We start from the raw sequence: 21,735 nt of genomic DNA, 5'->3' as shown, positions 1-21,735 counted from the left end.
GTTATTTTTTTTTTGTTAATACGCCGACAAAATTGGGTCAAATATGACTCTATAATTAAAAACCATTATCCAAATTTGGTGGAGTTAATATGAACTCGGTAAAATAAAGATAAAATAGTTCGAGGTGCGTTATGTCGTAAGAAATGAATAGTAGAATTATGTTCATAATATTTCGAACATTCCTATAAACTCGTGGTTATGCTATCACCGCTCAAATGAGATGCAATGTTATAATTTTTTTCTGTCAAGTATTGTGACTGACTTTATTGATCATATACCGAACGTTAGAGTATTAGTTATTTTTTAGAAGTAAAAAGAACATTAAACATAACTGTTTAACCACATGAATCTTTTTAATAGCTTCTTAACTACCAATTTAATTTAAATTTATTTTATACCTCCTTTGTTAGTAAACATAAAGAAATATTGAGGAACCTTTGAACTAGAGATAGTTTCCACTTGAAATAAACACATTTTTACATTCATTTAGTATACTAAAAAACAGTTATTGTTTTTTTATGCATAGTAAACTATCTTTTACAATCAGAAACTAAATTTAATTTCAATGTATGCGCATTATGCACAAGATTTTTTCTGTGATTCTGTAGATTAACAAAGAAAAAATATAGATATAATTTGAGTATGTTAAAATTATTTAGATACTTTGCTGAATACGTTTTTTTTTAAATAATAATCTCAACAAACCATTAAATCTGATATCATGTGCAGTACGCTTGTTAAATATTTATTTACCTTAATAAAAAGAAAAGATTATTAATTCCATTTATGTTGAAAACATATTTTTGAATTTGATAAAAGTAGTAGGAAAATATTTTAACATATTTAATAATTAATTTATATATTATATTTGTATTTTATACATTACATTTAATACATTTATATTTTTAAAACGATGAAATTTTATCTTACAGATAAAGGTTAACATATGTACCTAAACATATTCTACATTTATCAATTAAAATAACAAAACAAGCAGAATATAATGACATAACAGGTTATTTTATTGTAAAAAAGCTCAAATGTTACCTCATAACGTATCAACAATAATCAACAATCTATTATAATTGTTGAGATATTTTTGCCAGTTATCTTTTGATAGTGTTCCCTAAAAGATGGACAAAAACCACGCCTGGTTGACTGATTGTTTAGAGTATTTCAATGTTCAGAACTATTTTTACTCGCATTAATTTTGAAACTATTAATGACCTGATGACGTTTTAGTGTCGTCGATTAATATAACCAATAACAGATTTTTAATTATAGAAGCCCGTAGAAAATGTAGTAGAAAAATAGCAGAAAAATTCCATACAGTCTTCAGTTTTGTCTAACTTTATTTAAACACTATACGTCATTGAATATTGATCTGATATATGATATATTGATTTTTATATTATTCTATTAAGTTGGAGAAAAATTCTCATCTTTTTAAAACGATTTCCTTTTCATTTAACAGTAAATAATTGACACATCTTCGTAAGAATAAAGGTTCAGTCGGAAGAAGGGGTAACGAAAAGGTGTAATATCTGGTGAATATGGTGGATAGGACAGGATCTCGTATTTTTTCGTTCTCTTATAGGTTTTGCAAGAGATAATAGAGCCTCCTCATGTGTGAGCTATGAGCTATGACTTCACCCAGCTGATGGCACCAAATGTGTAGTAGACTTTTGTGATTGTTTTTAAATTATTGTATGATCAACTTTTAATGGTATTTACAATTACTTGGGGCCTGTCAAAAATATAAGATGATCAAAAATTTTCGATATATTAATAAAAATTCATAATATTCTTCAGATTTTCATTGAATAATTTTTTTTGTTAAAATTACATTTATCTTAGTGTCATATCGTTTATTTGTAATGCGTGTGTTCTTTGTTTTAGGCGTAAAATTATTATTGTTCCCTTTGAAGGAAAAACGATTATTTCAAAGAATTCCCAAAGTGTTTCGATTTTATTGTATTCAATTAGTAGGGTATTTTATTCGAGTTGAAAATTCTTTGTCCGATAGAAAATACTGATTGTAAAAGCAATGCCTCTCATATCACTGCGTACATTGAGTCCCAATCAATTTTATAGCTTTTTAATCCGAATTGAAGGCGCATCTTTGCCTTATTTCCACCCGTACAAGCCATAAAGTTCTCGAGGAAAAAAAATTGACTTTCAATAAATAAAGAAAATCAAAGACCTTTTAATTTTTACGGTCAATTTTACGATAGATAATTTTTATTGTCTGCCATTGATTGTATTTCGGTTCATATATCACTGATAATATTGATGACGATCAACCATCTCCATCTTGTTTTTTTTCGCTTGAATTAACTAATAAATTCCGATGCGTTAATATACCATTACCAGATCTCCAAGCGTGTAAATGATTAATTAAAGCATATAAAGTGTGTTAGAGAATAAATAATTTCGTTTTAAAGTAATTTAATTTTATTCGAAACTTTTATTGAAAGTTTTATATATGTTTTTAATGAATAAAACTATATATAACATAAATCTTCTCTGGTATTAATTCAAGTATATTAAAAATGTGCTAAAGGAATTGAGAATGTCTATTTTTATGAAATATTAATTCTACTTTTAACTAACACCAAAACTGATTCCAGTTAGAAGACACCACACACACACACAGATAGAGACATACAAAAAATATATTTTATTGTTTGAACTGTTAACGTTTCAAGACATAAACATTTAAAATTTATTACAGAAAATGTTGTATTAATTGTTAAGCCAGCATTTTTACGACTTCTATTCGTCTTTCATTGGGACATGTTATAATAATTTGAACACAAAAATATTAATTTTGGTGATGAAACTATTTTTAATGAATTATTTTATTCTATTCTAAGGGCTTTCGTAGGTATAACATGTACAGAAATAATATTTCGTAGTCAACTGCTTTTGTTATACTGTCGTTAACCTAGTTTAGTTGTAAACCATAAATAATTATGGGAATATTAAAACGTTTTATACTAGAAAATAATGTAACCTCAAAAAAAAAAAAATAGGAAAGTAAATAATATTTGTTTCAAATTATGTAGTCTTAAAGTAATTTGGTGTCATTTTGTAAGGTTATAGCTGATGCTTTAAGCATGTCTATTTGACAGTTTGATATTAATGATCTATCTATATTTCAACCACAAATGCATTTATATTCATTCATTAATGGTGGCTACCTAGGATATTAAACTAGTTTATTTTAATTGCTTTTTAATTGTTGAAATACAAATGCCATGTAATTAAGTATTATGTTCTTTATGTTTCTGACAAATTACAATCATAACTTTTAATTTATTGCTTAGTAATCTCATATTACGTATAAAAATATAGCATGTACTAAACTATTGTTTCAGTCAAATTTCCCTATACTTTCCGATATTAATTAAAGTTAATCAAAGATAATTTCTTTATTTTGGACTAATAATATTGTGTGAGAACTAAATATTCAATTTTTAATTATAACCCTTCGACAGGAATTATAAATTATGTGTTGAATACATAAACATTTAAATATTATGACCGAAAATGTCATGTATGTCATTTTAATTATTATAAAAACGTTTTTACGACTTTTAGTTCGATTTTTATAGGAAATCTGAACAATTTTAAGATACAAGAAGTACTCGGTATTTCCATGATGAATGTTTTCGTCTCGTTTACGTTACAAATTAAGTAGTCATAATGTATAATTTATGTCACTAAGAAGTCATTCTACGTAACTCAACTGATATTATGACCGTTTCTATAAATCTATCGATAACTAATGATCAGTCGTTTGGGTTAGGCACTTCTGCTGTTATATAAATTAATTTTTGTGGTAATGACATCAGTTATAGTTAATAATATTGATGTTAATAAGGTTGATATACATTCATCTAACGATGTTTTTGATTCTGGTGTGTGGTGGAATTCATATTTCATCTATCATCTCATCGTTTGTCGTAATTAATAAAATGTTTTTCATTTTGTTTTAGCAGTTTCACTGATATTTGAAACTCGTTAATTGATTTTCTCCCTGTAGAGTCTCCTTATGGCATAATGGCTTAATCATTATTTTCTGATCTGCAAACATCTAGTAGTAACTAGGGACCAAATCGGTGCTATAACTAAAATGGCTATAACTTTAGACGTTAAGAGAGGGCCAAATCTATATTATTTTTTAAATCAACATACATAAATAATTTGGATATTAATTATGTTCTCTGAAATGCATAATTATTATCTTACAAATATATTTGTATTATTTAAAATAAAGTTTTTCACCTAATTAGCTAACTGAAACATATTAAACATATTTATTTTCGCTTGTTGTTAGAAAATAATCTTTTGTAACGATTTTGTTAACAACATATAAGTATTGTTGCATTTACGGCGTTTGTTTAGGCACGTTCATAGTCATTTATCGCTTTTCTTTAATAAGTACGATGTAGCTCAAGTATACCTATGGATATTACTGTTTGATATTTCACTGTTTGTATTGTTTTAACATTTTTTAATAGACAACGTAACAATGTGAAATATTTTACTACCTGATCTACTGTTATTTTTTTTGGTGAAACAGAGAATGACTGAGTATTAATGGCCTCTTCTATTTAAATGACTTATAGTAAAATAATGTCAATGGAATGTTTTTGTATGAATCATACCTTGTAACATATGAATATCTTGGAATTTTTGTTACTACAAAATATTATTTGAAAGTCGTTTTACAGAGAAACATTTATTTTTTCGTTGTCTGTATTTAATTAGCTAACCGAAAATGATTTCATTGACATGCAACTTAAAACTATTTTTTATTTCTCCGGGGACACCATAGTAAAGAAAATTTTGTAATATTCTTGCTTGAAAGAATTAACGTTCTTTTATTTACAAGCGTTTGTATTCATTTCTTGGTTTTCCAGTGTTATATTCATATTAGTGAACTGAACAAGTTTAAAGGCCTTGTTACCTTGTTATTTTATTGCGAAATAATAGTTTGGTAGGTGCATATTTAAATAAACTAATTCGTGATAAGTTCAAGGTATTCTTTCTTGTGTTGGATGACAATGATAAATAAAACCAGAGAGCGAAAGATGTTTGAATAGTTCAGGAAATATGGCAGTATTGAGCAATGTTTATTGCACCAATAGGCTGGTGTAAACAGAATGTATACAAGAAGGACTAACAAATATTAACACTTGAATACTCTAGGCGTGACTCTAGTATGGGATATGCAAGCTTAAATTGACAGACACGTTAATAAACCAGATCAATAAAAGATAAAAAGACAAGCAATGTCTATCGATTGACGTAGACATACCATCGAACTAAAATGCAATAAAAAACAAAGATACTTATACCTGTTGTTATAGACACAACATGACTAACATTATATAAAATAAGTAGAGTGTAACTGAGTTTTGAAGCATGAACTATGGTTACCATGATAAAAAAGATCTTTCTGCTTTAACAATTATTTTTTTATATTATGTAATGAAGTGTCAACGGTTTCCTTTACTTGCATTATAAAATATTTGACACTACAAACATCTTGCCACTATATTACTGATTTGGGTAACACTTTCTATTTCAAAATGTCATTATTTACGCATTCAGACCAAAAATGGTTAAATTGCTTAAATTGTTATGTGTTATATCTCGCTACTGTTATATCATAAGCTGATATAAGACAAGTATTTTGTATATTGATACAATTAAAGAGTCATAAAAACTACTATTACTGTACTATCCTATATATGCACTTTTAATTATTAATACTTTCACCGTAATAGATATTTAATTTAATTATTATAGAAATGTATAGTAATTCTTTCAATACTCTATCGTTTTTAACTTTTCCAATCAGGTAATATTATCCCTTCTTTAAAAGAACAAACCGAGAGATCTCGCCGATGTGATAAGCCCAGATTGTTAAACTTTGTTAAAAATGGACCGAACCAATCAATCCTGATCTTTTTCCTATCTAAACGACTTTATTTCAGTCGGGAAAATGTGAAATGTCTTGGAGTGACACCCGAATCAACGATTGTTTTCGGCAGATAAAGGGCCAAAAGCGAGAAAAAAGTCAATTAAAACCGTGATTAGTTGTGTGGTTTCCTTCGTTGAGAATTTGTAATTATAGCCTTGGCCAAAAAATCTTGTAGGATGTGGTATTTTGGTTTTTTTTTTCTGGTCAGAATTCTTGTTACAATAGTTAACGTCCCGAGCTTACATCATTATTATATCTTCAAGATTTTATATTTACCATCTTTTTGTCTTTTTCTCTATCACAGAAAGTAAATTGGTACAAAGTTGTGTATATGTAATATATTTTTTAAATTATTGTTTCTTACTTTGTTGGCTTGTTATTTGAAAATATGTGGTTTACAATTCAGACAAGTGACATATGGATAATAACATAGCGTTGACATGAATATAATGGTCCATTCACAATTTTATTATATTAATTAAATATTGAACTCGAAAAATATTTTTAGAACATATTTACGTTATTCCAGTCAATTTTTACAAATGTGGAAATGAAGATGATATAAAACAGCATTGCTTGACTATATTTCATTGAGTAAACCGAGTACGCTTGTATAGTAAATCGTAAAATTTAAAAAAAAAATCAGTCGATATAATTTTCTGGCTAATAAAAATGTTACTAAAATACTGATTCATACAGATTTCTTTATGAGAAAAAATGCTAATAATGAAAAATACAACTTAACTATGTTAAGTATTTAAATAGTGGCAAAAACAAACATTTTTATATAGTAAGTTAGATAAGAACACTCCAAATCATAAGTGTAAAATAAATAAATGAAACTATATTTTCGTCAGAGCCTCATTAGGTAGACATGGCGTAGATCTACGTTGCGTAGATGTTTATTTATTTATTTTTTTAAACAAATAACTCTATGGTTATTATCAAACGTTCACATGGATGTTTTAGGTTGTTCGTCTATTTATTATTAGAACATGAAAAATTGACATGAGCATATAAAAATAGATATCAAGCAATAAGCAGTAGTTGAAATTAAATGCCTGTCTCTAATTAATCACGCCATTTTACTGCCTCTGTGTTTCTATTGGTAGGCGTGTTACTTTATTAGACCGAAATATATAGTTAATCTGCAACGATTAACTAACATTTATCTAATAGTTTTCATTCACCAGTTAATTGATCCCAATTTAAACATACTTCGAATTTAAACAGAAATTCAGTTTAAGGCGATTTTTAAAAGTTTGCTCTTCAAAAAGAAATACATGGTATAGACATTCTCTCACACACTGGTCAGTTGGAGTCCAGAAAACTGGACTATTCTTATCCTTGATAGTGTCAGAATCCATCATAAATACTTGGAAGTAAAGAGTTTCGTATATATTGAACAGTCCAAATTATATCAGAAATATAGGAAACATGTTTTTATGAATGTGAACACAAGTAACAAGCTTCTTTTGCAATTCTGCCTTAAGTAAATGATTCAAAAATTGTTTTGTGGTCAGAACCTCACAATTTTCGATGATTCTTGTCTGCATTTTTTCTTTTCGGAATTAAAGAACAAAATATGATGAAGGTAATTTTCTTTTTCATTTTCAAGGCCCAATAACAAATATTATAAAGCTCTAGATAAAAAAATAATATATTAATAATAAAGATTAGAAAACAAGGAAATAACTTTTTCCTTACATTTTGTTATGTTATTAGTTTCCGTAGACTATAGTTTTGATATTGTATGATAAAATGTGTTGTAAGTTGCTATTTAAAAGGAAATGAAATGAAACAACAAACATCTATTTATGATTTATTTCTTGCTTTCTCTACATTTTGATGTCCTAATGCAGCACATTCATTATTTCTATAACATTTTACTAGCTGTTCTTCTAATTGCAATATACACTTAATTCGTTTGAGTATATAATTCTGATTTCTATTGTTCTCTCTAAAGACTCGACTTGATATTAGCATTTTTAGCTTACAATAGGGGTAGAAACAACATAGCAATCTTTATTTTTGTTACTTGTCGGTATATGATATTCGTTGTTCTATCAGCAACAACACGTGGTTAATATGTTTTGATTGATTTTGACTAACGTCCTGCTGAAACATAGGAAATGAAATAAAACAGCAATGTTCGTTTTTATGTTTTATTCATTGAATGTACACTTAAAATATTTTACGATAATACTGACGGAAAATGGTAAATAGTAGTTACATATTCTAAGCTTTGTTGATGTATCCAGTCCTAACTTTCTAACTATTTATAATTTAATTGTTTTTCTATCATTTCAGTAGTATTTAGAAATCATTTAGTTGACATAAAAATAAAAATTGCTTAGTGTCTTTTTCCTATTATTTATTCTATATATACAGATCTAATTTAAGCGTAAATAGCTATATAAATGTAACAAAACCGAAAAAAACACAACACTTTCAATCGGAACATATAGATGATGGTTTAATGGAATCGAGGATCTATCGAGGCCTATTCATGCTGAATGAGATTCATTACTGCCTAAGCATTATAAAATAAATTGAAAATAATAATAAAAAAAACATCAAAAAATATGTGTTGTAAGTAATATTGATGATGTGATTGCAATTGCTTAATATAGATCCTTATCTTGTTTTATTATTTAATAAAATAAGTAAGGTGTATTGCCTCGTAGCGGGTGCCTTTAGATTTTGATGATTTTTTTCGATATTAAATTGAACAGTCAGAAAAAAACGAACATTTGTTGAGGTATATGTAACTAAATCTAAAAATTATTTACAAGTCAAGAATATTTTAAGCGAATACACGATCGTTTCGCTTAAATTATTCACATCGACTATCTACACAAAATAAATAGTAGAAATAAATAATAGAATTAATAGGATGAAAGGCGTTCATATAATGTCAGTCAGAATTTGATTGGGCATTTTCGTGTTCATTAAACTGTTTTTCAACTGCCATCGAAATATCCGGAAGTCCAGTGGATTCCTCCCATTCGAGATGTGTTGAAGTTTCCACTGTGTAATCTTCTTCAAATGATACGTCGTCAGGGGATGTTGTTGAAGTCATTGGACTCATTGTTGTTGTAGTACTCTCTTGGGTTACATCCACCTAGTTTTCGTATATAACTTTGGTTACAAAACAATAATATACGTTCTCTTTTTATCGTGGTTCTTTATAACAAAATCAATCGTGCTGTTGATTAAATTAAAAGAAAAACGTTATAAACCCCAAAAAATACTACACAATCAATCTACATAAAAGAACAAAAAACATGCAAGTGCTTGATAGGCTAGAGAATAGAGATTTATTTTTTTGAAGACATATATGAGCAAAATAATTACTTAAAATATAATCTTTGGTATTATACGAAAAAATAATCATGCCTATGGGAAAAAATTAATAAAAAAATTATAGTAGTAAAAAAACATGTGTGTACTTAAAATTAAAAATAATAATAAATAAATGTACTGAAGTCTCTTTTTTTCTCTAGTATATCACTTAATAGCTTAAACTATCCTGCTACTCGAACAATGATTTAAATATTTATTTTAAAAGGCCACCTGTCACGATTTATAAGAAATACCGAGTTTAAAATGTTATTAAGTTTGAATTTTAAATATTTTAAAGAAAAACAGTTGTATGATGGCGGAAGTTCAGCTATTAGCAGTCTGTTGAAAGATACGTAAAATTATATACTTAGTTAGTATAAACAATTACAGAATTGTTAATTTTTATAATTTTTTTTTACTGTTACGACTATCACAATATATATTTTTTCTTTTGGAAATGTTAAAGGATCTAGCTGCCTAAGAAAATACCCTATTCTTTGCCAATCACATAAAGTATATAATTGTTTCTTTTTTAATTTAGAATCGTTCTTCACAAGCCAAGAAAAAGAAAAAAAATTAAACTTTATATTACTGGCAAGCAAAAATGTGTTACTTAATAAATAAAAGTGGGCTGAATGTGAAACTTGAGTGTCATGAAAAAAAAAACAGGGAAAAAAGTTGGGGAGGGGTGACAAAATTGACTAGCATAATTTTCTAATTGCTACCGTACACTAACGAAATAACGAAATAAGCATTATTTGGTCAAATATTTTTCAGTATTGATTATTTCATAACTAAATATCACAGCTAAAGTATGTAGCTATGCGATTGTTTTGCCAAAGCTAAAAATACTTTTAAAAAACCATTTTTAACATTGAAGATACGTGCGAGCGTTTTAAAACCTGCATTTAAAAAAATAACTTTCAAAATTATATACCAAGGTTCCTATAAAGTTACATTTTATGATAAATTAAATAAAATATATGACAAACAAAGTGTGTATAGATAACATTGTTGCTATAGATAAAATGAACGTCAACAGCAAACTGTGAACCGTCAGGATGACAGGAACAGGGGTGAACAGTTAATAGATATAAAGACAAACGACAATTATGACAGTTAAAGGAACGATTTATATATTTTATTTTTTTTTGATAATAATCGATCTCTCGCAAAAGTCCTATTAATCGATCACTATTGTAGCCGACTAGAGTGTTTCTATAATTAGAAATAATTATAGTATATAAAATTAATTATAGTAGCCGACTAGAGTGTTTAATCCATCCTCTGATTCTCAGCGCTTTTGTACTGCAGCTCAGGTAAAGCTTCTGATGATAGGATGGAGACCAGTGTGGATACATATATTCTCGACTGGGAGTTGATGGCAGACCGCGCCGTGGCGTCTGCCTATTCATTCCCAAGTATCCCAACACGACAGGAGATCCACACTAGCGTCAACAAATGACTAGCCAGCAATAGTGATCGTAGAAGATTCTCACATTTAGGAACAACAGACTCCGAAGGATATGTTGTTAAGAAAGTTGCGGAAAGATCTTCTTTATAGGAATGAGAATGGAGTGAGTCCAGGAAGGGGGGAAATAGGCCCATCGTCTAAAAGTCATTGTAGATATCCAGGATAAAACAGAAGAAAGATTTTTATTACGGGAAAAGGTATCTCGATAGGTCCAGGAATAGATGGGCGATGACGGAGTGCAAGAGTGCAGGTTGATAGGATGGTCATTTGGGTTATTAGGAGAGCAGGGAGTATCAGAACGAAAATTCGATTAGTTTGAGTGCTCTGTAGTGTTTGAGACAGATGAGAAATATTCGGCAAGTATATTCCAAAGATGGACTGGACTTGAATTGTGACATCTGTCATTCCACCAAGCGACAGGAGAATAAGTAGGGTGTGAGTTGCGCTGGGGAATTGAAATATTGTGATTATATTTATCTTTAAGCGCATAAAGGTAAATATAACCGCAAAAAGCACTTGATGTAATTTTGAACGTTATTTTATTTCAAATGTAGTTTAAAAATGATAGGAATATAATATATCATATATTTTTGGAGAACCTTTGCTAGAAGATTCATTAAAATGGAAGCAGTCTTTATGAACTTGGTATGTACTTGGTGATATCGACTCGATAGAGAATATATTAGGAATGTATATAAATAGAAGAGATAATGAACTGGATGAGAAATTCCAAAATATCTATATGGTGTTATGACTGACTAAAGTATCTAATTATTTAGGCGTATTGTATTGTTTGATTTAAAAGGTCGACATCCTTTGACTAAAATCGTAATCATTTAAATACCAGAGCAAATCGTATTTGGCGTACAGGAAATGATGAGCAATAAACTTGACAAAACAATTATAGGAATCAATGAACTATTTCGTTAGTGTCTCCATTGTTAAAACATCTTACTATATCAATCTACAAACTTCATAGGAAAACTACAAAAAAAACAGAGCCATTCCATTAAAAAAATCCATTCCGTAAAATTTTAACTATTGTCAACCTGGTCCAGTCTTTTCCTCTGCTTATTTTTATTGTTCTTCTTCTTCTTCTTATTCTTATTTTTCTTATCACCCACTACTTTCACACTACCGTTCTTCGCCTTAGGCTTATCCGTAACCGTTTTGTCTCTTTGGCACTCGATATTGTCTCTCGTGGCGTTTATAGCGTCAGCCGTACCATTATTCGATACGACTGTTTCACACAAATTTCCCGCACTATTGTGTCTTTTCGGTTCGAAATCGTTCGTTTTCTCATTGAATTTTCGTTTTTTCTTCTTTTTCTTTTTCTTCTTTCGACATCGAGGGGGGTCCGTGGGCTGTTGGTGATGTTGCGCACCCTGCGGGCACTGGTGATGATTGTGATGCCGTATGGGATGATCGTGCATTACCGGCCTAGTTAGGACGCGCGTATAGGAATCCAACTTGCCCAATTGCTGCCGTGCCTTTACCATGACCTTACGAGGCTGACCACGTCTGTTTAAGGCTAAGTAGTACGTACGTCTCTCATTTGAGTATTTGTTAGACCAATATTTGTTGTAATTTGTCTGCTCCATTGTCTCATTGAATATACATTCGTCTCGAAATTCAATCTGAAAAGAAAAAAAAAGAGTTATTCATATGACGCTACTCGTAATCACGACGTATAATTAATTCGTGATTAATTTAAGTATTTAATGATAAGTATTAGTATTTTTAGTGACAGTAAACAGTGTAGCTCATTTATTTGGGTATTACTAACGTATTAAGCTAAAAAATATCCCTCTTTCGCAAATACATCAATAATTTTTATGCAAAATTAAACTTATCGCTCGCAAAACAACTCAATAGAATTAGATGTTGATCTCACATGGTTCATACAGTATTGAAAACTACAGCTTCTGCCTTCCTATTGATTTCCAATATATTATTAGAAAAATGTATGGGCTTTTCTACATTTACAGTATTAAATACAGTAAAATACGATGCGGTAATACCACTTTATTGTCAATATACAGTGTAGATATTTTATTTGGGATCTCCTAATGTATTAAGGACGACAATGTATCTCTTTTGCAAATAAATCAAAGAATTAAGTAGACAATCATTTTCAAGCAAAATTAAACACGTCTGTCATAAGAGAGCTCGTTGGAAATAGATGTCGAGCTCACATAGTTCACACAGTATTGAAAACTACAGCTTCTGCCTTCCTATTGATTTCCAATATATTATTAGAAAAATGTATGGGCTTTTCTACATTTACAGTATTAAATACAGTAAAATACGATGCGGTAATACCACTTTATTGTCAATAAACAATGTAGATATTTTATTTGGGATCTCCTAACGTATTAAGGACGACAATGTATCTCTTTTGCAAATAAATCAAAGAATTAAGTAGACAATGATTTTTTAGCAAAATTAAACATGTCTCTCATAAGACAGCTCGTTGGAATTAGATGTTGAGCTCACATAGTTCACACAGTATTGAAAACTACAGCTTCTGCCTTCCTATTGATTTCCAATATATTATTAGAAAAATGTATGGGCCTTTCTACATTTACAGTATTAAATACAGTAAAATACGATGCGGTAATACCACTTTATTGTCAATATACAGTGTAGATATTTTATTTGGGATCTCCTAACGTATTAAGGACGACAATGTATCTCTTTTGCAAATAAATCAAAGAATTAAGTAGACAATCATTTTTAAGCAAAATTAAACATGTCTGTCATAAGAGAGCTCGTTGGAAATAGATGTCGAGCTCACATAGTTCACACAGTATTGAAAACTACAGCTTCTGCCTTCCTATTGATTTCCAATATATTATTAGAAAAATGTATGGGCCTTTCTACATTTACAGTATTAAATACAGTAAAATACGATGCGGTAATACCACTTTATTGTCAATAAACAATGTAGATATTTTATTTGGGATCTCCTAACGTATTAAGGACGACAATGTATCTCTTTTGCAAATAAATCAAAGAATTAAGTAGACAATGATTTTTTAGCAAAATTAAACATGTCTCTCATAAGACAGCTCGTTGGAATTAGATGTTGAGCTCACATAGTTCACACAGTATTGAAAACTACAGCTTCTGCCTTCCTATTGATTTCCAATATATTATTAGAAAAATGTATGGGCTTTTCTACATTTACAGTATTAGATACAGTAAAATACGATGCGGTAATAGCACTTTATTGTCAATAAACAATGTAGATATTTTATTTGGGATCTCCTAACGTATTAAGGACGACAATGTATCTCTTTTGCAAATAAATCAAAGAATTAAGTAGACAATGATTTTTTAGCAAAATTAAACATGTCTCTCATAAGACAGCTCGTTGGAATTAGATGTTGAGCTCACATAGTTCACACAGTATTGAAAACTACAGCTTCTGCCTTCCTATTGATTTCCAATATATTATTAGAAAAATGTATGGGCCTTTCTACATTTACAGTATTAAATACAGTAAAATACGATGCGGTAATAGCACTTTATTGTCAATAAACAATGTAGATATTTTATTTGGGATCTCCTAACGTATTAAGGACGACAATGTATCTCTTTTGCAAATAAATCAAAGAATTAAGTAGACAATGATTTTTTAGCAAAATTAAACATGTCTCTCATAAGACAGCTCGTTGGAATTAGATGTTGAGCTCACATAGTTCACACAGTATTGAAAACAACAGCTTCTGCCTTCCTATTGATTTCCAATATATTATTAGAAAAATGTATGGGCTTTTCTACATTTACAGTATTAGATACAGTAAAATACGATGCGGTAATAGCACTTTATTGTCAATAAACAATGTAGATATTTTATTTGGGATCTCCTAACGTATTAAGGACGACAATGTATCTCTTTTGCAAATAAATCAAAGAATTAAGTAGACAATGATTTTTTAGCAAAATTAAACATGTCTCTCATAAGACAGCTCGTTGGAATTAGATGTTGAGCTCACATAGTTCACACAGTATTGAAAACTACAGCTTCTGCCTTCCTATTGATTTCCAATATATTATTAGAAAAATGTATGGGCTTTTCTACATTTACAGTATTAGATACAGTAAAATACGATGCGGTAATAGCACTTTATTGTCAATAAACAATGTAGATATTTTATTTGGGATCTCCTAACGTATTAAGGACGACAATGTATCTCTTTCGCAAATAAATCAAAGAATTAAGTAGACAATGATTTTTTAGCAAAATTAAACATGTCTCTCATAAGACAGCTCGTTGGAATTAGATGTTGAGCTCACATAGTTCACACAGTATTGAAAACTACAGCTTCTGCCTTCCTATTGATTTCCAATATATTATTAGAAAAATGTATGGGCCTTTCTACATTTACAGTATTAAATACAGTAAAATGCGATGCGGTAATACCACTTTATTGTCAATAAACAATGTAGATATTTTATTTGGGATCTCCTAACGTATTAAGGACGACAATGTATCTCTTTTGCAAATAAATCAAAGAATTAAGTAGACAATGATTTTTTAGCAAAATTAAACATGTCTCTCATAAGACAGCTCGTTGGAATTAGATGTTGAGCTCACATAGTTCACACAGTATTGAAAACAACAGCTTCTGCCTTCCTATTGATTTCCAATATATTATTAGAAAAATGTATGGGCTTTTTCTACATTTACAGTATTAAATACAGTAAAATGCGATGCGGTAATACCACTTTATTGTCAATAAACAATGTAGATATTTTATTTGGGATCTCCTAACGTATTAAGGACGACAATGTATCTCTTTTGCAAATAAATCAAAGAATTAAGTAGACAATGATTTTTTAGCAAAATTAAACATGTCTCTCATAAGACAGCTCGTTGGAATTAGATGTTGAGCTCACATAGTTCACACAGTATTGAAAACAACAGCTTCTGCCTTCCTATTGATTTCCAATATATTATTAGAAAAATGTATGGGCTTTTTCTACATTTACAGTATTAAATACAGTAAAATACGATGCGGTAATACCACTTTATTGTCAATAAACAATGTAGATATTTTATTTGGGATCTCCTAACGTATTAAGGACGACAATGTATCTCTTTCGCAAATAAATCAAAGAATTAAGTAGACAATGATTTTTTAGCAAAATTAAACATGTCTCTCATAAGACAGCTCGTTGGAATTAGATGTTGAGCTCACATAGTTCACACAGTATTGAAAACAACAGCTTCTGCCTTCCTATTGATTTCCAATATATTATTAGAAAAATGTATGGGCTTTTTCTACATTTACAGTATTAAATACAGTAAAATGCGATGCGGTAATACCACTTTATTGTCAATAAACAATGTAGATATTTTATTTGGGATCTCCTAACGTATTAAGGACGACAATGTATCTCTTTTGCAAATAAATCAAAGAATTAAGTAGACAATGATTTTTTAGCAAAATTAAACATGTCTCTCATAAGACAGCTCGTTGGAATTAGATGTTGAGCTCACATAGTTCACACAGTATTGAAAACAACAGCTTCTGCCTTCCTATTGATTTCCAATATATTATTAGAAAAATGTATGGGCTTTTTCTACATTTACAGTATTAAATACAGTAAAATACGATGCGGTAATAGCACTTTATTGTCAATAAACAATGTAGATATTTTATTTGGGATCTCCTAACGTATTAAGGACGACAATGTATCTCTTTTGCAAATAAATCAAAGAATTAAGTAGACAATGATTTTTTAGCAAAATTAAACATGTCTCTCATAAGACAGCTCGTTGGAATTAGATGTTGAGCTCACATAGTTCACACAGTATTGAAAACAACAGCTTCTGCCTTCCTATTGATTTCCAATATATTATTAGAAAAATGTATGGGCTTTTTCTACATTTACAGTATTAAATACAGTAAAATACGATGCGGTAATAGCACTTTATTGTCAATAAACAATGTAGATATTTTATTTGGGATCTCCTAACGTATTAAGGACGACAATGTATCTCTTTTGCAAATAAATCAAAGAATTAAGTAGACAATGATTTTTTAGCAAAATTAAACATGTCTCTCATAAGACAGCTCGTTGGAATTAGATGTTGAGCTCACATAGTTCACACAGTATTGAAAACAACAGCTTCTGCCTTCCTATTGATTTCCAATATATTATTAGAAAAATGTATGGGCTTTTTCTACATTTACAGTATTAAATACAGTAAAATACGATGCGGTAATACCACTTTATTGTCAATAAACAATGTAGATATATTATTTGGGATCTCCTAACGTATTAAGGACGACAATGTATCTCTTTTGCAAATAAATCAAAGAATTAAGTAGACAATGATTTTTTAGCAAAATTAAACATGTCTCTCATAAGACAGCTCGTTGGAATTAGATGTTGAGCTCACATAGTTCACACAGTATTGAAAACAACAGCTTCTGCCTTCCTATTGATTTCCAATATATTATTAGAAAAATGTATGGGCTTTTTCTACATTTACAGTATTAAATACAGTAAAATACGATGCGGTAATAGCACTTTATTGTCAATAAACAATGTAGATATTTTATTTGGGATCTCCTAACGTATTAAGGACGACAATGTATCTCTTTTGCAAATAAATCAAAGAATTAAGTAGACAATGATTTTTTAGCAAAATTAAACATGTCTCTCATAAGACAGCTCGTTGGAATTAGATGTTGAGCTCACATAGTTCACACAGTATTGAAAACAACAGCTTCTGCCTTCCTATTGATTTCCAATATATTATTAGAAAAATGTATGGGCTTTTCTACATTTACAGTATTAGATACAGTAAAATACGATGCGGTAATAGCACTTTATTGTCAATAAACAATGTAGATATTTTATTTGGGATCTCCTAACGTATTAAGGACGACAATGTATCTCTTTTGCAAATAAATCAAAGAATTAAGTAGACAATGATTTTTTAGCAAAATTAAACATGTCTCTCATAAGACAGCTCGTTGGAATTAGATGTTGAGCTCACATAGTTCACACAGTATTGAAAACTACAGCTTCTGCCTTCCTATTGATTTCCAATATATTATTAGAAAAATGTATGGGCTTTTCTACATTTACAGTATTAGATACAGTAAAATACGATGCGGTAATAGCACTTTATTGTCAATAAACAATGTAGATATTTTATTTGGGATCTCCTAACGTATTAAGGACGACAATGTATCTCTTTTGCAAATAAATCAAAGAATTAAGTAGACAATGATTTTTTAGCAAAATTAAACATGTCTCTCATAAGACAGCTCGTTGGAATTAGATGTTGAGCTCACATAGTTCACACAGTATTGAAAACTACAGCTTCTGCCTTCCTATTGATTTCCAATATATTATTAGAAAAATGTATGGGCCTTTCTACATTTACAGTATTAAATACAGTAAAATACGATGCGGTAATAGCACTTTATTGTCAATAAACAATGTAGATATTTTATTTGGGATCTCCTAACGTATTAAGAACGACAATGTATCTCTTTTGCAAATAAATCAAAGAATTAAGTAGACAATGATTTTTTAGCAAAATTAAACATGTCTCTCATAAGACAGCTCGTTGGAATTAGATGTTGAGCTCACATAGTTCACACAGTATTGAAAACAACAGCTTCTGCCTTCCTATTGATTTCCAATATATTATTAGAAAAATGTATGGGCTTTTCTACATTTACAGTATTAAATACAGTAAAATACGATGCGGTAATACCACTTTATTGTCAATAAACAATGTAGATATTTTATTTGGGAACTCCTAACGTATTAAGGACGACAATGTATCTCTTTCGCAAATAAATCAAAGAATTAAGTAGACAATCATTTTTAAGCAAAATTAAACATGTCTGTCATAAGAGAGCTCGTTGGAAATAGATGTCGAGCTCACATAGTTCACACAGTATTGAAAACAACAGCTTCTGCCTTCCTATTGATTTCCAATATATTATTAGAAAAATGTATGGGCTTTTCTACATTTACAGTATTAGATACAGTAAAATACGATGCGGTAATAGCACTTTATTGTCAATAAACAATGTAGATATTTTATTTGGGATCTCCTAACGTATTAAGGACGACAATGTATCTCTTTTGCAAATAAATCAAAGAATTAAGTAGACAATGATTTTTTAGCAAAATTAAACATGTCTCTCATAAGACAGCTCGTTGGAATTAGATGTTGAGCTCACATAGTTCACACAGTATTGAAAACTACAGCTTCTGCCTTCCTATTGATTTCCAATATATTATTAGAAAAATGTATGGGCTTTTCTACATTTACAGTATTAAATACAGTAAAATACGATGCGGTAATACCACTTTATTGTCAATATACAGTGTAGATATTTTATTTGGGATCTCCTAATGTATTAAGGACGACAATGTATCTCTTTTGCAAATAAATCAAAGAATTAAGTAGACAATCATTTTCAAGCAAAATTAAACACGTCTGTCATAAGAGAGCTCGTTGGAAATAGATGTCGAGCTCACATAGTTCACCGAGTATTGAAAATAACAGCTTCTGCCTTCCTGTTGATTTGGAATATATAATCGGGAAAATTTATGAGCTTTCCTACATTTAAAGCATTCATTACGATAAAATACGATGCGTTAATACCACCTTATTGTATGAGAGAGTTTTAAAAATGTTTGGAAAGCTATTTTTTGAGCTTCGATAAATGCCCGACTATTTTTAAAGTGTTTTTCGGAAATGTCTGCTCTGAACTGTGGTTATATTTTATGTATACGTACGGACAATAGTGTCTGCGAAGGAAATTAATTGTTTCCGAGATAATTTGGCGCTTAAAAAGAATTCGCTTTTTGTTCCTCATACAGCTGGTAAAATTTCAAGAAATTGGCACTGCTGTTAACTTGCTGCATTTTATAATAGAAGTTAGAAATATTTGAACGAGTGGTGTCACTTCAATACGGAAGATGTGATTAAAGCAACAAGTGATACATAAAAATAAATCCATTAATTCCAATGCTTATCGCTATGTAACCAATGAAGAGTTGCACAATGATTTCGAAATAAAATTAATAGACCAAGTGCTCCAAGATTTCGCCTTAAAATATAAAACCACAGCAACGTGGAAGCAATACAGTTACTGGACAACACGCAGGAAATCAGAAGATTGAAGCGAACCAAATCACACGAAGTTAATTTGGAAAATACATACTGTTGTATTAATCCCGTAGTCGTTGTGCTTTTTTATTAATGCAACAGAACAGAAGTAATAAATGAATTTGTAAATTATGATTGTACTGAGAATTTTTAAGGTAAGATGTAATTAATTAAAGAAATATATGGACACTAGCACGCAGAAAATACCTTCTTACAGTTTTTCATTCACAAAGATGAATACGCAAGACAAGAACACTGAATTAAGTGATGTCAATAACGGATTATGCTCTGGATGGAAATATGGATAAAATCATAGAAAAAAAAACCCATTTGGAGTCATTTGGAAAAAGCTGGATACAAGAATATGCAGGACGTATAAGTGTTATAGGAGTTAAATAAAAGAAACGTCATGGGCCGAATTTTTATTTGTGTATCGCCACCAAATCGGTCCATTTTTGAAGTGGCTAGTGACTGTCGATAAAAAGTGGATCACTTAGGATAACGTCAAATGAGAATAGTCATTGTCGAAGCCCATTGACCTGGTGCCCAGCCAGAAAGATTTTGCTGGCGAGATTGGCAGGGAATTATATACTATGAGCTATTCCCCTATGGCCAAGCTCTTAATTCAAGCTTGTACTGTGAACAATTGAATGATATAAGGGAAGCAACCGGCCAAAGACACTCAACTTTAGCCACTAGAACACGAACTGTGTTTTATCGAGCCAATTCCAAGACACAGACATCAATTGCAACTTGCCAAAAGCTCCGGGAACTTGATTGGGAAGTCCTTTTGTATCCACCAGACTTGGTACTAAGTTATTGCCAGTTGTTCCTGTCAATGACGAATTATTTTGATGGTGAAAAAATTGCCTGTCCCAGTTTTCTACTTCAGGTATAATTAGACAGTGTATGTTTGCCCTAAATTGAATAATTGTAAGTATGTTAAATAAAGATTTTAATTTTATGCAAACACCACGTAATTTCTTAGGCATCCTGCAATAACAAGTAAAATAAATGGTCTTAGGTATTCCCCAAGTTTATTTTACAATCCCCTTATTTAAGTTGAACATATCTCTTATGTTTCGATCCAATCATCTCACAGACGATAGACGAAATGACAATTTTTATGATTAACTATGTCAATAGGATTTGGTACTTAAGTTTCATGAAATATGATGACTTGACCAATATCACGTTATGTCGGACAATCGTGGGTATCCGCTATCGGTAAATCGACAAAAACTGATCATTAGATCATTAATTATTACTATTAGTTATTCATTGTATAATCTGTTCTGACAGGATCAGCATAATCTCTAGACGAGGGAACTATTTCGAATATGAAACAGAACGAAAATAAATCATTTACCTTGAACCAAATACATTCCTGACCTATTATTCATGACCCACAAAGTCGTATTCCGACTTTTTCAAAATTCTTCGTCGAAACACCGTCTATATGTAACGCGTATTCGACCACACAATTTAAATAAATTAAAACAAAGGAATGTGTGGTCATCTGATTGATGATGTATCTGATATTAACCGATTTTAAAGTTCACTCAACTTATTCCAGTTCCTTCTCATCCCAACCGTAGATACACCTGATTATAATAGTTACATTTATCTCAATCGTTATATATTTTCTATTGTTGATTTGTCAGACATTCAGTAGATATCCGTTCATATATACAAAGTGTTTCTCTGAACGAAACATTGTTGTCTATCAACATAATTATTAAGATAAAATCGTAATTATTAATT

At 30.0% G+C, this 21,735-nt stretch overlaps 1 protein-coding gene across 1 annotated transcript in view; it reads right to left on the bottom strand.

The window, feature by feature from the left end:
* Positions 1 to 8,142: 8,142 nt before the first annotated feature.
* The window catches only part of bnl (fibroblast growth factor branchless), a 97,674-nt gene continuing 84,081 nt past the window's right edge, over positions 8,143 to 21,735 (bottom strand). Inside the window, exons 3-4 of the mRNA XM_076405405.1 lie at positions 11,864 to 12,451; positions 8,143 to 9,119 (exon numbers count right to left, since the gene is read on the bottom strand). Coding sequence (XP_076261520.1) covers positions 8,913 to 9,119; positions 11,864 to 12,451 — 795 coding nt within the window. The 3' untranslated portion in view covers positions 8,143 to 8,912. The remainder of the gene's footprint in view (positions 9,120 to 11,863; positions 12,452 to 21,735) is intronic.

Source organism: Rhynchophorus ferrugineus, unplaced genomic scaffold, assembly GCF_030347505.1.
Source record: "Rhynchophorus ferrugineus isolate W39M unplaced genomic scaffold, kcgeb_rfMv2 rfM5, whole genome shotgun sequence".
Lineage (NCBI taxonomy): Eukaryota > Metazoa > Arthropoda > Insecta > Coleoptera > Curculionidae > Rhynchophorus > Rhynchophorus ferrugineus.
This window is presented reverse-complemented; position numbering and strand designations above follow the sequence as displayed.